General features: G+C 32.9%; 4 protein-coding genes across 15 annotated transcripts in view; 2 read left to right on the top strand and 2 right to left on the bottom strand.

Annotated features, from left to right (window-relative positions):
* Positions 1–9,349, bottom strand: part of LOC115246357 — an 11,275-nt gene extending 1,926 nt beyond the window's left edge. For 2 of the 7 annotated variants that reach the window (XM_029825112.1, XM_029825116.1), the window contains exons 1-6: positions 2,625–2,922; positions 1,625–2,516; positions 1,296–1,547; positions 1,116–1,236; positions 387–539; positions 19–296 (exon numbers count right to left, since the gene is read on the bottom strand). In XM_029825112.1, the coding sequence (XP_029680972.1) occupies positions 19–296; positions 387–539; positions 1,116–1,236; positions 1,296–1,547; positions 1,625–2,515 (1,695 nt within the window). In that variant the 5' untranslated portion in view covers position 2,516; positions 2,625–2,922. The other 5 variants (XM_029825115.1, XM_029825117.1, XM_029825119.1 and 2 more) reach the window with 4 other exon arrangements.
* LOC115246360 (TM2 domain-containing protein almondex) lies at positions 3,211–5,071 on the top strand. 2 transcript variants are annotated; one of them, XM_029825124.1, is made up of 6 exons: positions 3,211–3,712; positions 3,908–3,975; positions 4,041–4,187; positions 4,298–4,419; positions 4,488–4,631; positions 4,718–5,071. In XM_029825124.1, exons 1-6 carry the CDS (start codon positions 3,622–3,624, stop codon positions 4,851–4,853), a joined length of 708 nt encoding a protein of 235 aa, XP_029680984.1. In that variant the 5' UTR covers positions 3,211–3,621; the 3' UTR covers positions 4,854–5,071. The 2 variants fall into 2 exon arrangements, with proteins under 2 accessions (XP_029680984.1, XP_029680982.1); XM_029825122.1 differs by having other exon boundaries at positions 4,026–4,187.
* LOC115246358 (integrator complex subunit 14) lies at positions 5,544–8,111 on the top strand. Its single transcript, XM_029825120.1, has 6 exons — positions 5,544–6,220; positions 6,316–6,640; positions 6,733–6,944; positions 7,028–7,282; positions 7,362–7,691; positions 7,774–8,111. Exons 1-6 carry the CDS (start codon positions 6,044–6,046, stop codon positions 7,996–7,998), a joined length of 1,524 nt encoding a protein of 507 aa, XP_029680980.1. The 5' UTR covers positions 5,544–6,043; the 3' UTR covers positions 7,999–8,111.
* A 678-nt stretch (positions 9,350–10,027) lies between the features above and the next one.
* LOC115232706 (annexin B9-like) lies at positions 10,028–13,899 on the bottom strand. Of its 5 annotated transcripts, none has more exons than XM_029802741.1 (9): positions 13,610–13,899; positions 13,135–13,191; positions 12,300–12,875; positions 11,966–12,142; positions 11,678–11,882; positions 11,443–11,595; positions 11,176–11,349; positions 10,903–11,084; positions 10,767–10,817 (listed from the first exon to the last, which is right to left on the bottom strand). In XM_029802741.1, exons 2-9 carry the CDS (start codon positions 13,150–13,152, stop codon positions 10,767–10,769), a joined length of 1,536 nt encoding a protein of 511 aa, XP_029658601.1. In that variant the 5' UTR covers positions 13,153–13,191; positions 13,610–13,899. The 5 variants fall into 5 exon arrangements, with proteins under 5 accessions (XP_029658600.1, XP_029658601.1, XP_029658602.1 ...); XM_029802742.1 differs by lacking the exon at positions 13,610–13,899 and adding an exon at positions 13,400–13,529; XM_029802740.1 differs by lacking the exon at positions 13,610–13,899 and having other exon boundaries at positions 10,028–10,817; positions 13,135–13,152.
* Between the last annotated feature and the right edge of the window lie 4,145 nt (positions 13,900–18,044).

Below are 18,044 nucleotides of genomic sequence, written 5' to 3'. Positions count from 1 at the left end.
ATAGATATATATATTAACCAGATTGGAATCACCACTTTGATTAAATGCAGCTTGCTTATTGAGCATTAGTTTTTTAGCCATCATTCTATGATAAAGTGTAGAACTAAGATTAACTTTTCTGGCATTCAAAGTGGAATTGTCCGGGACAGACGCCGACGAGGGCTCTATCCATAATTCAGAATCCGAATCTCTATTATCACCAGGAGAAATAAGATCACCACTCGTATTATGATAACCATAAGATTCGCGTAATGGACAACCCGTGTTACGATAAAGTGTCGCACTATCCCATCTTCCTATAAATTGAGAATATAATGTGTGAAATATCTTATGTAATAATACAATATAACTTTTGTGTTACAGAATAAGATAGTAAGAGATCATACCAGTTCCAGCACTAGTACTAGGCATCCATGGAGCGGAATAAGTTGGTTTCGTACTTTGTTCTATTGTGGATTGATTATTTGCAGATTGCTGAAAATTCGTATGATTAACATTCTGTGTACTTTGTTTTGAAGTTTGCGGCATAGCCAGCAATCCTTGTCTAGATACAACTTTTCCACTGCTCATATAGATATATATATTAACCAGATTGGAATCACCACTTTGATTAAATGCAGCTTGCTTATTGAGCATTAGTTTTTTAGCCATCATTCTATGATAAAGTGTAGAACTAAGATTAACTTTTCTGGCATTCAAAGTGGAATTGTCCGGGACAGACGCCGACGAGGGCTCTATCCATAATTCAGAATCCGAATCTCTATTATCACCAGGAGAAATAAGATCACCACTCGTATTATGATAACCATAAGATTCGCGTAATGGACAACCCGTGTTACGATAAAGTGTCGCACTATCCCATCTTCCTATAAATTGAGAATATAATGTGTGAAATATCTTATGTAATAATACAATATATAACTTTTGTATTACAGAGAGAATAAGATAGTAAGAGATCATACCAGTTCCAGCACTAGTACTAGGCATCCATGGAGCGGAATAAGTTGGTTTCGTACTTTGTTCTATTGTGGATTGATTATTTGCAGATTGCTGAAAATTCGTATGATTAACATTCTGTGTACTTTGTTTTGAAGTTTGCGGCATAGCCAGCAATCCTTGTCTAGATACAACTTTTCCACTGCTCAGATCATTTAATACCGGATCTGATTCTATATTATCTAATGCTATGTTCTGTATGTCTTCATTTATAGAGGCCAAATCGCTATCTCCAGTATCCTGTAAAGAAGGAAGAAACTAGTTACTAAGTTAATCTCTTACTATAGCGAATGACTTGCCTGTTCGCAAGAAGGCCCAGGATCAAAGTCCATTTCCAGAAAATCCATTTCTGGACTCGATCTACCACTATGGTTCTGTCCCTCTGCTTCATGATTCTCTGCATGACCCTGATGTAATTCTTCCCGTTGATTTAAATGGATTACATCATCATTCCCCTTATAGGTATAAATACAATAGTCTTCTCCATCAGACATATCCCCTTCGTTTCCAGAACTAGAATCCATTCGTTCCACTTGTTCTCTCTGTGAAGCCTAAAAATATGAGAAATCTGAATTTTAAGCATACAATACAAACATTTGGCTATATAATCCACGATACAAAAACCTACTCTCTGTATTCCACTGGGTCCAGCAATTTCTCTGTTGCCATTGATATTAGGTCTTAAAAAACAACAAGTCCCTTGACTTGTTGAACCTATACTACCACCTATATTATTCAATACACGTTTAGATCCATAGGACTTTGATGTCCAGGAAGAATCAGCCTCTGGACTAGAATCTGAACTGCAAGAAACTTTAGAAGGACATTTCTCTATGGCAGATGCATAATCCACATTGTTTTTCATGTCTATGTCATCATTTGGTTTACTCATTGATAAATTAGGAGGCATTAATGGTGCATTTAACATAGATACACTTGAATGTAACATAGCACTGGTGGTTGCAGTAGAATTAAGAACGCTCGATGCTAAGTTATGATTGAGATGTGTATTCGCTTGAGTGGAAGATAGATTCAAGTGCATTTGAGACTTAGGCAGATTTAATGTGCTTGTATTTGTGACAGTCTTGAGCTTCAATTGACAATTGATAGCATTGGTGTTTGCAGTCTGAGGCTTGATGTTGGCGGTGCTCGTAAACATGGAAGATATGTTCACGTTTGACATGTCTTGAGAAACATTCTGCTCCAAGGAATTGGCACAATCAGATATAGGAGCTTGTACGGTTTTTGTTCCGTTGGAAAACATGACGGAGGTCTTAACAGACGGTAACACAAGCTTGATATCATTGCTGTTATTGTTCAACCTCAACTCTTCCACAGCAGCTCCATTCTCTAGCTGCACTTTGGACGTCATAGCGCTCTGGTCCATGGATTGATTATCATTCTTTAAACTGACTCCATCCATTTTAACCTCCGCTTTACCCTGATTATTTCCATCATTCTCCTCTGAATTCATATTATTTTCGACGATGAGACCAGCGGCAATTGCATTACATAGCATCCTACAAACGAAGACACACAACCATGAGGATATTCTCAGATATTTTTCTCACAACGAAGAAAATCTCTCATTTTTCTTATCGATTGTCTTGTCATAAAATCACGCTTACCATGTGGCGCGATACAAAATTACCCGCTAAAAATCGAGTAACGATGACGGTAGACCTCGGCGGTGTTTTTTTCGAAATTGCGAAGCTTTGGGAAAAAAAATATGCCTCAGCTGCGTGGTTAGGCGAAGATTTACATCACTTTCTTCCGGCCATAACTAGGCTAAACAGAGGGAAAAAGCGTATCAGTTACGCGAGCCTCGCAAAAGGAAGATGTATTTCTCTTTCCCGAAAAAAAAAAAACACTTTTCCGTCAAGCGAAACTACCGAAACACCTTGCTAACATTCTAACGTCTTATATTAGTACCGGAAGTCAGCTGATTGTCGGAAACGAGCGTACACGCGAAATTTCACTATCGCTCCTTTTTTTTTTCTTTTTTCCCTTTTTATCTCTTTATTCGTCTATTACTTTTCATTTCCGTGTTCCATTTTATTTATTGATGTAACTTTTTTGAAAAGCGATTACTTGTAATGCGAGTAAATTCTGTCGTGACTTATCTCGAAGTAGAAACATGTCGACGTTTATTCCATCATAGTGTTTGTCATATATTTTTTTTCGATACATTCGATATTAATTAAAAAGGAGTTTATACAAACGAGACATCGAGCAAAAGAATAAAGTCAAATGTATATGTATATATAGGATAAACGTGGTAGCGAATCTAATTGGTTACACCATGTTGTTCCTCCTATTAGACGTTCATACGTATATGTTTCCATTTTGTATCAGCGTTTATAAATCATTTTATGCATAATATAATACGAAAAATAGTAAAAAGAAAGAAAATTGTGTTTGATCGCGATGAGACAGATGACTTTAACACATTCCTCTCCGTGTCAAATGTATTGAAGATGATTAATGTACATACTCAACGTTATCGCGTCTCTTGATTTCATGTATTTATATATACGAATAAACTCTCGGGAATTGAGATACATATGTAGCGAGTTTTTGACGAGTGGAATACCCGGCACCTGGTGAAACGGATCCTTGTGCAGGATGAACGTCGTTCGAATCAATTCGAGGAACGTGATATTCCTTTTTATAGCGCTTCTATCAACCTCCGCCGAGGAAACGCACATAGGTCATGGTGAGCAAACTTGTCAATTATTTGTATCGAGCATTGACATAATATATAAAATAATAACCAGGTGAAATTTTGATAAAATTCATACAGTATGAATGCAAAAGTTGTTATCAGAGATATGTCAAATATATTAATATAGGAGTGCTAAATATATATATATAATATGTGTAATAATATTTGATATGATAATTGTTGCAGAGACCCTAAGTACCTTTACTGTAAGAGAAGCTAATGTAAATACTACACCAGCTTACAGTAGTAAGAAGGTAAGGCTTTTTAACTCATAATTTTGTATAGCGTTGTAAATATAAATCAGATTATTAAATTACAGGAGGAAATAACTGGTTTGTGCGGTCCAAGTGGGATACATTGTACTGAATTAAGTGGAGAATGTCTGAATTGTAATTTAAGTTATAGTTGTATATATGGCACTATCTATGATGCATGGTGTTTTGTCATGGAACATGTTGATTGTGTAGTATGTAAAATTTGTTTTTAGAGAAGTTCAGAACTATGTAACATATTGAGAAAGATATATAATTGATTTATATATTTAATTAAAGTTATAAATGCTTTATTTCTTGACAGGGAGAAAAGTCTTTTCGCAAGAAATATATGTGTCGTTATTGTTATCAAACTGATCACTGGGAACATCAGTGCCATCAGAAAAATTCTTGTAGCTCAGTAGCATCTCCGCAGCAATATTATAGGTTTGTACTAATCATCAGTTCTATTATATTGATTATAATAATGCTAACAAATAATATTTTTGTTGCAGAACAAATTGTACAGTAAATGATGACATATTGTGTCTAGGCAGACGAAAGTTTATGAAAAATTTGCCTTGCAACTGGACAGTTGGATATCGATGGTCTACGGCTCTGATATTGAGCATTACTCTCGGAGGATTTGGTGCTGACAGGTACATTGATTTTGTAAAAAAGTATTATCTCTAAAATATAGATAATCAATTACAATTTACTTTAAAATATTTCTTAAATGTTGCAGGTTTTATTTGGGACACTGGCAAGAAGGCATTGGCAAACTTTTCAGTTTTGGTGGACTGGGTGTGTGGACCTTAATTGATGTAATATTAATTTCTATGAGATATTTAGGTCCTGCTGATGGTTCTTTGTACATTTAGATTAAAGATAAAATTAATCAACAAAAAAAGTTTAATTTTAATTTATTATAATTTATATTGCAATTTTTGTGTAAGATAGTTTTTTATAAAGTACACAGAAATATGTTATATCTGTTGATTTGAATTGAATTAAGTAATAGAAATTAATTTGATATATGTGATGTTTATAAAATATAAAATCTGTTTTTATAAAAATAAAATTTATATTTGTTTTGCCATACCATAATTCTTTTTCAAACAGAATTAATATTGTTTTCACAATATCTGTTCTAAGAAAAAGTGAGTGAAAAAGTAAATATAAAACTCTTAGGTTTTGTAGAAATAATACATATAAAGAATATATATATGTATGATCTGTTCTATATAAATTCAAAGTGTAATGAAAATCTTTTAATAAACACATGCCTGTAACAAATTTAAAGATTTTATTTATGTATAAAAAAAGATAAATAATTCTAGACATGTTCTGATCAGCTCTTTTTTATTTTGTATATTTTATATATTTTGTTGCAACAGTAAGAGGAGGAGAATTCTACATTTAAACAATTATATAAAGAAAAGGAATAAGATTAAAATATCTTTTGAACAGAGAAGATTAATTCTATACAATAAAATATATAAATACTTGTAAAAATCACACATATAATAAAGTAGCTTTATAATAACTACCAATAGAGAAAATTTTAATAACAATAAATTAATTGTCATACATATATATTGCCAGGAGTTGTGTAATTTGTATTGGCATTTTATAACATGTAAAAAAATATTCTTCTTTTTTTTCGCTTTTTTTTAATAGATAAATATTCGATTAGTGATGCATACATGGGAATAGAACGTTTGGAAAACACATGTTAGCGATTATATATATAATAGGCTAGTGGACGACAGCGTCGAAAATTGTATTAATGTTACATAGAAGCGTTCCATAAAATTGCTAATTATTTATTACGAGGCAAACAGAGTTTGCTCTTTACAGAGAGAACAAAATGAACAAATTAATGCATAGCAAACTTTAATACATATTGTGAATCTCTAACATAACCTATACTGTTTGTGAAATATATCGAGACCAAATTTATACATTTAAAAACTATAATTGGACCAATAAATATATAATATAATATAATGAGATTTTCATAAGTGTCTCTGGTATTTAATCAATCTTGTTGAAGCTTTACTCGATTAAAATGCCTACAGTCATAGCCTTAGACGTCTCCTTGTCGATGAGAAGACCCGTATTAACAAACGGGACGAACGATAATTTACAAAATGAGCCATTGACACGACACTCTTTAGCGGTGCATGGCATAAACGCTCTGTTACATTACTTGCAAGTTAATTCGAAGCTGGAATTTGTATCACTGGTAAGAATAGACTAATTGATGCGATATTAAGATAGATTTTTTTCAGGGTCAATAGGAATATTAATATATATATGCAAATACATTACAAATTTCAGATTGTGTTTTCCTCATTGTATGAAGTAGTTTGTCCTTTTACTCGCGACTATGACAGTATACGTGCAAAGCTACAAACAATTGAGGAATGGGACAAGACGTGTATCGAAGGAGCATTACACGGTGTCAATAATGTAATTATGGCAGAATGGGGCAATGCTACTGCTTGCCAAGTGATACTAATTACAGATGGCAATCCTGGCATAGGGCTGATGTCCTTGGGCGATTCTTTAAATTCTTTAAACATCACGCGAGGTATAAACCCCTTTCCACTACCTTTCCCATATCCGGGAAAATTAAGTATAGTGTGCATTGGGTCACAGCAGGGTAAGTTAAAAACTGACATATATTTCTTTTTGCATATATATTTGAATATATTTCTCAGTTATATTTTACATCTACTTATTCTATATTTTCAGATCCTAGTTTACAAGCTGGTTTACCTCTCTATCAACGATTAGTTGATTTAGCTGGTGGTGATAGCATTGTTCTAGTTCCAGACTCACCACTTAATAAATATTCTGTCACTGCTTGTTTCCAGAAACTAGCTGAAGCAAATTATGTTTCCTTTCAAGGATATCTAAAGTGTGGCCATTTAGGCTCTCGTATTTTATTATCACCAGCTCCTATGGTAATAATAAGCATCATAAGAGAAAACACACTACAAATTATCGTGAATAATTATATAGACATTGTTTCTTATATATGTTTTAGCCTTATACGAAGAAAACAGATTTTGAATTAGTTCCAGATCTGATAATATCGAAAAATATAGAAATATGCGGATTTATATCTGTAGGGGATGTCGGTAGCCCAAGTTCCATTTCTAGACATTTGGTATTACCATTGGCAACAGAGAAAACTTCAAATATGCAGGGTATATCATTAGAAGAAGATTCAGATACCGATGAAAATGGAGACGAGGGAAAAATGCCGTCTTTTTGTGTATTACTTCATGGAGCATTGAAGGTAATGTCTCTAGAAGTTTAGCAATTATATTCTTGTTTTTTGTTGCAATTATGAACTAATAGAACTATATATTTTACAGGTAGAAAATATGGCCGCCCTCTGTTTATTGAACAATGAATGGTATGGATTTATATATTCTTGGGCAGATACTAAGAAGAAATCTAACTTAATGTTAACAGTATTAGAACCAGGATCTGATGTTGTGCCATGGTTAGGCAATTTCAGCAATTTAGGTCCATTAGATGCAGCTAAAAGTTCTCCAGTCAGTTTTCCGGTGAGACCAGCTGAAAAAAGAAGTTATACACAAAATGCCCCTTCATGGATTCGCCAAGTTGGTTTACAATCCGATATTCAGAAAATATTAAGACACGCGAGAAAATTACCAGAGAAGACACAAAACTTTTATAAGGTAAATTATACTATAAAAAAAAGCTATTCTGTAGGTTTAAATAATAATGATTTTGAAATAATTATTTTATATGATCGCACAGGAGGTAAACAGATTACGGCGCGCAGCAGCATCAATAGGCTTTATCGAGTTATTAGAAGGATTAGCCTGCATCTTAGAAAGAGAATGCACATTGCTACCGCCGAATCTGAATCCCGATTGTACAATCCAAATGGGACACGTTGCATCAATGATCAGAAAACCAGAATTCCTTGAACTCAGATACAATATTCCACCTGCACGGACAAAATTTCAAAGTGGATCATGAGTTGCAATATACAGCAATCAGTGTGTTATTGCATTTTTATTGCATTTGCTTCAAACATTAGGCATGTATACAGCAACAATAAAGTTTTTATTTATTTTAAACCATACCTTATACAATATATAATATATTATAATGTCACATTATTTATTTTCCCATTTATTTTCCAGTCAATTTTATCAGATATAGATCAACTGTGTCACACATATGTATGAAAATATATGTTATAAGTATATAGCTTTTAATAAAATTATAGTTTTGTTACATATATATATATATATAATTACTGGCAAAGAGGATACTTATTAGATTAAAATTACTATTAGCTATATTTTAAATTTCTTATTAAATAACATAAAATATCATACAAGCCTTTAGCAGTTTGTATACTAGAATACTTGTCAAAATCTGGAACGTGTACAAATAGAGTTTTTGTTGGTTCAATAACAAGAGATTGATAATATATATATTCACACAGATATCTGCCAGCATTGTGTGAGAAGCAAGCTTTACACTTATGTTTCTCATAATTTTTATTCACACTATCACAAAGTTCCTTGATATTTACGCCAGTTTCCAAGATATTACACTCAATACTTGCTTCATCAGGGCACTTGCTGTCTATGTCAAATCTATTATAGCCATTGCTGCAAGCATGACACTCTATTGTTAAAGATTCAGCTTGGCATGATACACCCACATGTAGGACAATCTAAAACATGAAATTCGATAGAAACGTACTGAGACAACTCATAAATATGAAAAATTATATATAATATACTGCTTACTGTAGGCTTGTATTTCTTCCAAAGCTGAGGGATCTGAGTGGATACGTAACTGTACAATACTGGAATTTCTTCTGTGATTAGTTTAATGTCAGGAAATTCTTTGGAGTCTATCCATAGTTTTTCCAATTCCTTCACCGCTTCCCAACTGGCGTTCACTATATATTTATCAAAAGGGCCAAAACCCGTTACTAAAATCGTGCACTCGGAATTGGCGCTCATTTCGTAAATTCAATTCAAATCCCGTGACAATGCCACTAATAACTCGACGAGATTCCACTTAATTGAGAGATATAAGTTAATTTTATCAGTTTATCAATGGTACGCGTTATCGCGAGATTGATATATGACTGTCTGTTGCATGAAGGCAAATACACGCGTGAATGATTTATTAATTTAAGAAAGATTAGAATAAGTAATCTCAGCGATTGTGGAATAATTGATTGCGCTCGATAATTATCGCAATCGCGCATAAGTAAATTTCGGAAAAATATAAAAGAACCGTGGGATATGCGTTAAACGATATCCAACGATTTATTCAAATCGTAACCTATAATAAAATATGTACAATCCCTTCCCTTTCTCATGAATATTTATTACAACGATTAAAATTCGGAAATGATCGAGAGAGGAAAAAATATTACGTTTTATGTGTGACCGAGTATATTTTATATTATAATCGTTGCGGCAAAAAAATAAAAATGCCACCAAAATGAATAGCAATTATATATTTTGACATTTCGAATTTGCCGCCATTGCGATACTTCGAGAATCGCAATATCTTCGATAAATTTCGAATCGCAGTCAGTTATGGAACGCGTCGTGATGGATCCGCAGATTCAAATCGTGCTCCACACATTTCTCACAATTATTGTGTTAAAACTGATTTCTTCGTTTGTGAGAAGTTATCAAAAGCGTCTTATAAAGTGTTTGAACTTAACGTGAGTGCTGTGTGCAATTACTATTACACGCCAATGTTGCTTTTACGATGTCGGCGATTTTTGCTCCAAGTGCCCAGAGAGAGAGGGTCGATCGTACAATCATCTCCGCATATTTCAAGTTATTCTCTCTGAAGAAAAATTGCCGGTATGTAATTAACAATTCAGTTATGTTTTCTTTATTATTTTACTATAAATAATATAATACATACCAATATACATGATACACACGAATATACTTACACACGCACGCACACTTTGCCTAGGATTGTGGATCTTTGATGGCATTTCATTAAGCTTGAGATCTTATTTTGCTTATATACCAGTTAAAAATTTTATTTATATATAGATACAGTAAATACAATAATCGAAACAGTGTGGACAAAAATATATCCATGTAACAATTTGAATATACATTTTTATAAATATAGAATATATAGAATAGCTGTATTTTTCTCTTCTGAAAGAATAAATTTCACGTATATATATTTGTGTAATTGTAATATATGTTAGAAAAAATATTCATATATATTTCTTTGCTTATAACTCTCGTGCATTATAGACTATTTTCATTATCTAATCACTATTTTTATTATCTATAAAATACATATTAAAATTATGACAAAAGACGTAGATTTTTATGTGAAAAATATTTTCAATATAAATTGAGATTCAAGACATATGCATTGGCACGATTCTGTTAAGCACTTATTTATCGTCATTGCTATTTCATATAAAGCATTTATAATGCATAGAAACATTCATAATGTAAAATATTTTATAGAAGAGATTACCGAACTAGATACCTATACCATATAACATGTATAAAGCAAAATTTCTTTATATAAATCTGTGTATAAAAATGAGTTAATATATTCTTCAAAATACATATAAACTATATTATTGTTAGATTAAATTGTTAAAAAACGAAAAAGGTAAAAGAAAAGATAATACATTGTATATATTTGTAAAACGATATGTCGGCGATAAAAAATGCAATAAAACAAGTTTCATTTATGAAACTTGTTCATATATGATGGAAAATGTTTTATGATATTAGTGCCAATAAGCATTTTTTGTAATGTCCTGAACAGTCACCCTGAAAGAACAATAGAAAGAAAGGAATTAGATCTCAAATATACATGTATTGATATATAATACTGCAATATTTTAATGTAACTCACAGATATAAAATCTTCCAGTGATTCTCCATATTCTTGGAGAAACACATTCTTTATTTCACCAATATCCACTTCACAGCGTGTTACAATCAGACGGATAAGACGGCTATCGTCTGTACCAAGACCCTTCATGCTCTTGTACAATTGTTCCGCAAAGAAACTAGCTCTATTTTTGACGCATTTCACTGTTTAAATAATATTTATTTTATATAATTAGTCTGGAAAATATTATTCTCTTCTATATATATATTCATAATTTGTAGTATATATACTAACCAATCGCAAGAAGACCCTTTTTAATATCACCAGAAAATTCGTTTTCAATTGCATTTTCGATATCATGACCTGTTATGTTTTGATACTCTATAAATATCTGTCGCAGTTGTGAAAAATTTCTTTGGACGAGAATTGCGTTAAAAGTAGACTCATCTGTACCAAAACGCAGCTCCCCTGTAATATTAATATTATATTATTTATTTATACGATATTAAAATAAGAAAATGAAATATTAGCGGATATACTTAAATATCCTGTACTAATTACCAGCTTGTAAAAGTTGTTTAGCATCTTCCATTGCAGCAGCCTGATTCACATTAAATGAATCATCTCTATTGGCACAGCACAATGATACCATCAAGCGTTTGAAATTTCCGGATGTATCAGAAATCAAATCATCCTCCAATGTTCTTCCATACACTATAATTATTAAATAATCCAGTAGATAAACACATACAAACTAATATTACTTTGTAATTTTGATATTTTTCAGTCAACTCACTTGTTTCATATGCTTGTTTAATGATGGAAATTTCATGATTAGACATAGTACACAATACTTCAATGAGTACTGTCTCATCAGTACCAATACCAGACATTGCGTCATGAAGTTCTTTTGCATAATATTGAGGTAGTGGCATCATTAGAGCAAGAACAAGTTTCTCAAAGTTTCCTGATAGCTCAGATTTTAAATCCTTTATCAGATCCTATTAATAAAAACGTAACAGTAGTATTATATAGTATTATGTTCCAATTTTTCAGAACAAATTTTTCAATTCTCAATCTTTACCTTCCCATAAAGAGTTTTAAATTGGGATACAATTTCCTGGCGTTGCAGGTTACTGCGATTGACAAGAATTTGGATAATAGTTTTCTCATCTGTACCGAAACCCTTCATAGCTTTTCTCAAAGCTTCCGCATCGGCTCTAGCATCGAAGCCATCATAAGGTACAACAGTAGGAGAAGTCTGTAACAAAAATTATGAAAAAAATTTACTATTACCAAAATTGAGCATGATTTGCAGAATTCAAGCACTTTTTTTAGCATTAATAATATCTGGACAAAAAATGTTTAATATCACACTTGTAACTTTTTCAAAAATTCCAAACAATTTTTAAAATCACCTTAGGCGTAAATCGCTCTCTCCGGGGGGCTGGGGTGGCACTATATGGAGCAGCAGTAGGTGGATTAGCAGCATAAGAATATGTTGAGCCTATCCCCTGCCCCCTGGGATAATTTCCGCCTTGGTATGGGATTGAATTAGTTGCAGGTGTATTAGGTTCAGAAGCATAAGAGGAAAGAGGAGTATTACTAAAACATTCTCTAGCATTTGGTGCTTTTTGAAGATTAGGATACATATTGTAATTTTGCTGCTGTGGATAAGGAGATGGTGCAGGCTGGTTAGAATTTGCATTAAATGAATAACACTGCATGGGCATAGATTGAGAAGGATATGGCATTTGTTGTGGAGGATAAGCATTGGTTTGCGTTGATATGTTGTCAGGTATAGGATGCATGGGCTGAGTCGGGTAAGGACTTGCTGCTTGAGAATATGGTTGAGGCATGCCAAAAGATGTTGGCGGTGCGTTTGAGAAACCCATTGGAGCATAAGACGAAGAACTGGGGGCAGAGGGTGCACCAGGCGGAACCCCAAATGATGTTGGTGGTTGGGCTCGTCCTGGCAACTGTACAGGTGGCCCCTTGGATATATTAAGGTATAGATAAAAAAACTAATATACCAATCTTATACACAAGCTTCATATCTATCTACTTTCTTTAATTAAAAAGTTTATTTCTTTTAATATTATATTATATTCATATTTTTAAACAACAGTACAAAGCTGGTTATAATTTTGTATAACACAATATCAAATTAAAACGTTTCTTTTTTTTTAACATGGAATTAATACAATTTAGAAAAAAACTTTTTAATTTTATTAATAAGTTAAACATACTCACTTGGTAACCGTAACTCATTTTTTCTGTTTAAGAATTGAACTGCTTTGATGGAAGAATCTGTACACAAAAGAACACAAAATTATTTCCTTCATCTACGCTGCATCATCTACTACAGAACCTGTTGTATGGCAATTTGTTAACATCACTAATAACAGCATGACATATGCATTTTACCAACAGACTGATGCATATAAATATATAGAAAGCACTCTATAAGAATGGAACAATGGAATTATCATGATATATTAAAGTATATTGCAATTACTATTTATTTATGAGTTGCCACGTATCATCTGTCGTATATGTCACGAGTTGGAAGACGCACCTCAAGGAGAAAACCGAAATAGATAACCGGTTACGCCCAACACACGGAAAGATATATTGTATACTCTCGTTACAAAAGACACTAACAAAATAAGGATAAATGATATGTCACACTGAATTTTATTATTCATCATCGGTGCTCCATGCTTACCTGAAGTTTTCCACCGAATTCCGTTATTACGTGATTACAAAAGCTTCTGTGTTGTATAACGTGTGATGTCGAAAAAACGTCAAACTGAGACGTGCCGCAAGCCGATTCGACTGACGACTGACGATTGACGATTTGTAATTTGTAGCGAAGCTGGACTAGTAGTAATGAGATAATAGGAATGGCAAGGACACGGCTACGTATTGGTGGGAAGGAGATAGAAACAACTTCTCTCTCAGCCTCCGCGCCGACTCACGACGTCACCAAGAATCCCGCCGGGAAAACCGAATACTATGCCAGGTGAATGGAGGGAGACCAATGCCGAATTATATGGTGATTTAAATATTCTAAAGGTGAGTGCAAATATATAACACGATGAAAAATCATAGTATACGTAGAGAGTTTCCCTCCGATGACGGATCCCTTATTTTTATATACACAGTAATCGTGATGCCAAATATATATTGGCACCTCCATGCAAATAATCGTTAGAAAGAGAAATTAAAGATGACATACCCGTAAACAAAATTCGCGTAGTCGATATCTCGTCATCCGTTTTTCCGAAAATTATTAGCGCTGATTTTTAAAGTCGAACAATATACATTTAAAGACAGCTCTACGTTTTAATCTTTAATTATAAAAACGTTGTTCCTGTTTTGCATATCATGCTGTCGACACGTGACTGGTATATATATATATATATATATATATATATATATAATGACTTCAACAAACTACTAATAATATTAATGGCTAGAAAAATAAGCAAACAAACTACAGAGTTTTCGCAACATATGTATAATGTATATATGTATGGATATACATATATAGAGCAATGATAATCGCGAAAGCATATTTTCCGGTCATAAAATTTCAAAAATAAAAAATTGTTGTATTTGTTAAAAGATTTAAATAAAAACAAGTTCGTAATTTAATTATAAAATCATATTAATTCATAAAATCATTTAATTATAAAATCATATTATATAATTCTGTGTCATAAATATATTATATTTCTCAATATTTTAACTAAAAAAAGTTAAGATGTTAATATTGAAAAATTAATATCGAAATTAATGAGAATAGATATCGCGAAATATCAGTATCAGTTTATACGAAAGAAAGTTAATAAATTATAAGGACGAGGAAATCATTGCGTGATTTTATTGGGTTTTCGAGAAAAAAAATTAAGGCGCGAGCAATCTTCAAAATAATTTATTAAAAATGTCGCATATTCGATATACCTCGAGTCGGTAATCGGTAATGGTACAATTAGTAACTATATGCATGTCGCGTGAGCATGTTTTCAGAGGATCAATTAAGATTTATGTCTGATAGGTGATCGATCATTATTGTTCTTATTTTACTGTGGAATAATTAACGGTATATAATTCATCAGTCATTGAAGCGTCACGTGACACGAAATCGCGCGACGACGCTTCGCTGATCTAAACACGGTCTCGCACACGTCATTTGTTGTGAAATGCAAATGCGTTTTCGTCAGCAAATCGTCTAATGCAAGAGTTAGATTTTAATGACGTCATATGACGTATTCACTTCCGAGAGATACGGCCACTTTGTCCGTGAATAAATCATGACACACCCATGATTCATGCGCGGGTCGCTGCCTTGTGTGTCGTTTTATTACGCAACGAACTTGACACTTGCATTCTGACGCAAGTAAATTACTTGTCCGCGAAGAATGAAAGAACCAATTTCAGTAAATGGAAAACTCATCTTAAGAAATTATATCTCGGAAAATTAATTTTTTTTTTATTGTTTTAACCCAACCTTTCAAAAAGAGAATTTTCTTTTTTTACTAGTTCTGGAATTAAAACTATAAAATTATTAGAATTATTAAAAAATTATCTATTTTTTCATTCTATAAATTAACTCTATCGTTCATATTTTATTTTAATTAACAAATTAACGATGTTCAATCTTAATATCAGTTTCTTGATTACGATTTTACTGTTAAAGTTACATTGTTATATTTAAAGCATCGACATTTGTTCACTGCAATTCGTGTCACACTGTCTTCAAATAGAGCGGTTACGAATAAATATGACATGTGCGTTTATGCATGTCGTGGTAAGATCGCGTGCATGCGTGCGTGCGTGCGTGCGTGTATCTTGATGTTATTGTCAGAGTTCTTGCTGACTTGCGCTCATCATAATAGTGACAATATGCAATCGCTTTTACGAAGTGGGTTAATCACATAAGATTTTTATAGTTAGCTTAAAAATTAGTCTTATTTTCCGCAGAATTTCCATTTAAACGTATTCAAAGTGGCTAGTAAAAAAGCTCGAAAGATATGTGTGCGCATGTACCATTCGAATTTATAAGATATATCAACATATTATTACATATTATATTAACATATACAATATATACCAAAACATGCATGATTTTTTAAATGTTATCGTCCAATCGATCATGCCTATCGCGAGAAAGCTTCGCCTCTTTGTATGAAAAATCAGGATTATCGAGATCCGAATCGATGCATGCGATTTTGAGCCGATTAAAATTTCGCGTTTTATGTCATTTTCTCGGGTCGAGTGTGCAAAGAAGCGAATTTCGAAATACGATCATCGGATTTACAGTCAATCGAAAGCGATGCAATCGATGGCGAATGCAGGACAGATTTGATCTCGCGAGCAATCTCGCTTTGAAGCACGATCGAATCGCGTTTTCTGAAAAGAACTGCGAAATGCTTTCGCTCGGATAAGCAGTGACAATGTCGCTGCAAAATACGAAGATAGATTATTCGCGTTATTTGTGCACGTTATGAAACATGAACGACCAATGTTGACGATCGAAAAGAAGATGCTTTCCGCGACGGTATGGAATGATGATATGAAAATATAAAATAGATAATATGAAAATTGAATTCGTAAAACAGTGACTCACAATTTACGTCGTTCATGTTTGTAGCGCGATACAACATAATACGCTCTCGCAAGATACATAAAGATATCTTCGAGAACGATGTTATTTAAAAACAGAATCCATCAATTCTTCGCGATTGAAACGCGCTGATTTTCGCAATCTTTTCAATTACATCTGAATTTTCTCCTGTTTACTTTCTCATCCGTAAATCAACAGAAATGTTCAATAAACTGTTTCGCTATTCATCATTCGTTAATGGAGCACGTATATTTTTATAAAACAAGAGATATCATATAAAGAATCGTGATTGAAACGGAGCGCTTATCTCGATACACAAAAGCGGTTCTGATATCGTCTTGTTAATAACAATTAACACAAACTTATATTTTTCATAGAAGAATAATGGTAAAACGAGACGATTGTTTAACATTTATTACGCGAATTATATCGCGAAGTATCAAGACTCCTGAAATGATAAGCGTCGTATCTTCGGTAGCATAGAATTCTATGTATGTAGTATGTATGTACATGCTACACATGCAATCACGCGAGTTTTTCGTCTCGTTACAACCTTTATTTGCATAATAATCGCGTAAGTCGTAGGTAATACATAAAGCAATGCACCTCGTAACAAACACGCGACTATCATGTGTTGTTCTATATATGTTTAGCATAACAAAGTGCACCAGCTCTCTTTGGTTGATATCGGTTTATTCTTATCTCGTGCTGATAGTACACTTTTCCTTCGCTTATCTAACTTGAAACTGACTCTTTCAGAACTTTAACGATCAAAAAGGGATATAAAAGTTTTTTTCTATTAGCCGAAGCTGTGACTATGAGAGAGCCTGTTTTCTTATTTTGTTATAATAGCGAATGAATAATCAATCAGTTTTTTTTTTAGATGTTAGACAGGTGATGATAGAAAAGTGAAGGACAAGTGACTATAACGACAGTCAAAAATTTACAATATTTTTCAACATACAGATGTTTTACGATTTTAAAATACATTACAGATGTTTTATGATTTTAAAATCTTTTTTTTAATAATACGCAAAATTGTATTCATTCTGTCATTCTGGTAGGCGAAACAACATCTTATGTCTCTCTTTTTCTCTCTGTAAATTTTGTCATATATTCTGTGTGTCATGACACATCGCTAAATATCATAATATTTGATGATCACAGGTAAATGAAAATAGAGCGCGAAAATCTCGAAAGTGAGCGAGTTTCGTCGCTGTTAGTCGTGCGGTAAATTTAATTTGACAGTTGACAGTTTGATCAATAGCTTGATCGTTTGCATCTCTCGTAATTGTAGCCGCGGATATGATTTTACATTTTTAATAGTAACGCCTAAAAATCGTCTCTACACGTAATTACTTTATTGGCTTACATCGTGATCTAGAATCGTACGATTATGTTTATTTACAATCGAAACACGAGCCGAGAGAATTGGCCAATAGAGACGAAAGTTTGTTTTTCATATATATTGACCACGCCGATCAGTTATATAACGATCGATATTTATGCAAGCAACATGACGGTATCTCTC

This window comes from Formica exsecta, unplaced genomic scaffold (genome assembly GCF_003651465.1).
Source record: "Formica exsecta isolate Colony F162 unplaced genomic scaffold, ASM365146v1 scaffold149, whole genome shotgun sequence".
Lineage (NCBI taxonomy): Eukaryota > Metazoa > Arthropoda > Insecta > Hymenoptera > Formicidae > Formica > Formica exsecta.
The sequence above is the reverse complement of the archived record's forward strand: the minus strand, read 5'-3'. Positions and strand labels throughout refer to the sequence as shown.

What these genes read in the sequence shown, in the direction of transcription:
- LOC115246360 (XM_029825122.1), top strand. Translation starts at nt 3,622, where the DNA reads ATGAACGTCGTTCGAATCAATTCGAGGAACGTGATATTCCTTTTTATA. An exon ending in CAGCTTACAGTAGTAAGAAG is followed by an intron (nt 3,976 to 4,025) that starts GTAAGGCTTTTT and finishes AATATAAATCAG; the next exon opens with ATTATTAAATTACAGGAGGA. An exon ending in TGGAACATGTTGATTGTGTA is followed by an intron (nt 4,188 to 4,297) that starts GTATGTAAAATT and finishes ATTTCTTGACAG; the next exon opens with GGAGAAAAGTCTTTTCGCAA.
- LOC115232706 (XM_029802741.1), bottom strand. An exon ending in GAGAGCGATTTACGCCTAAG is followed by an intron (nt 12,143 to 12,299) that starts GTGATTTTAAAA and finishes TTTTTGTTACAG; the next exon opens with ACTTCTCCTACTGTTGTACC. An exon ending in AAAGGGTCTTCTTGCGATTG is followed by an intron (nt 11,085 to 11,175) that starts GTTAGTATATAT and finishes TTATTTAAACAG; the next exon opens with TGAAATGCGTCAAAAATAGA.
- LOC115246358 (XM_029825120.1), top strand. Translation starts at nt 6,044, where the DNA reads ATGCCTACAGTCATAGCCTTAGACGTCTCCTTGTCGATGAGAAGACCC. An exon ending in AGCTGGAATTTGTATCACTG is followed by an intron (nt 6,221 to 6,315) that starts GTAAGAATAGAC and finishes TACAAATTTCAG; the next exon opens with ATTGTGTTTTCCTCATTGTA. An exon ending in TACTTCATGGAGCATTGAAG is followed by an intron (nt 7,283 to 7,361) that starts GTAATGTCTCTA and finishes TATATTTTACAG; the next exon opens with GTAGAAAATATGGCCGCCCT.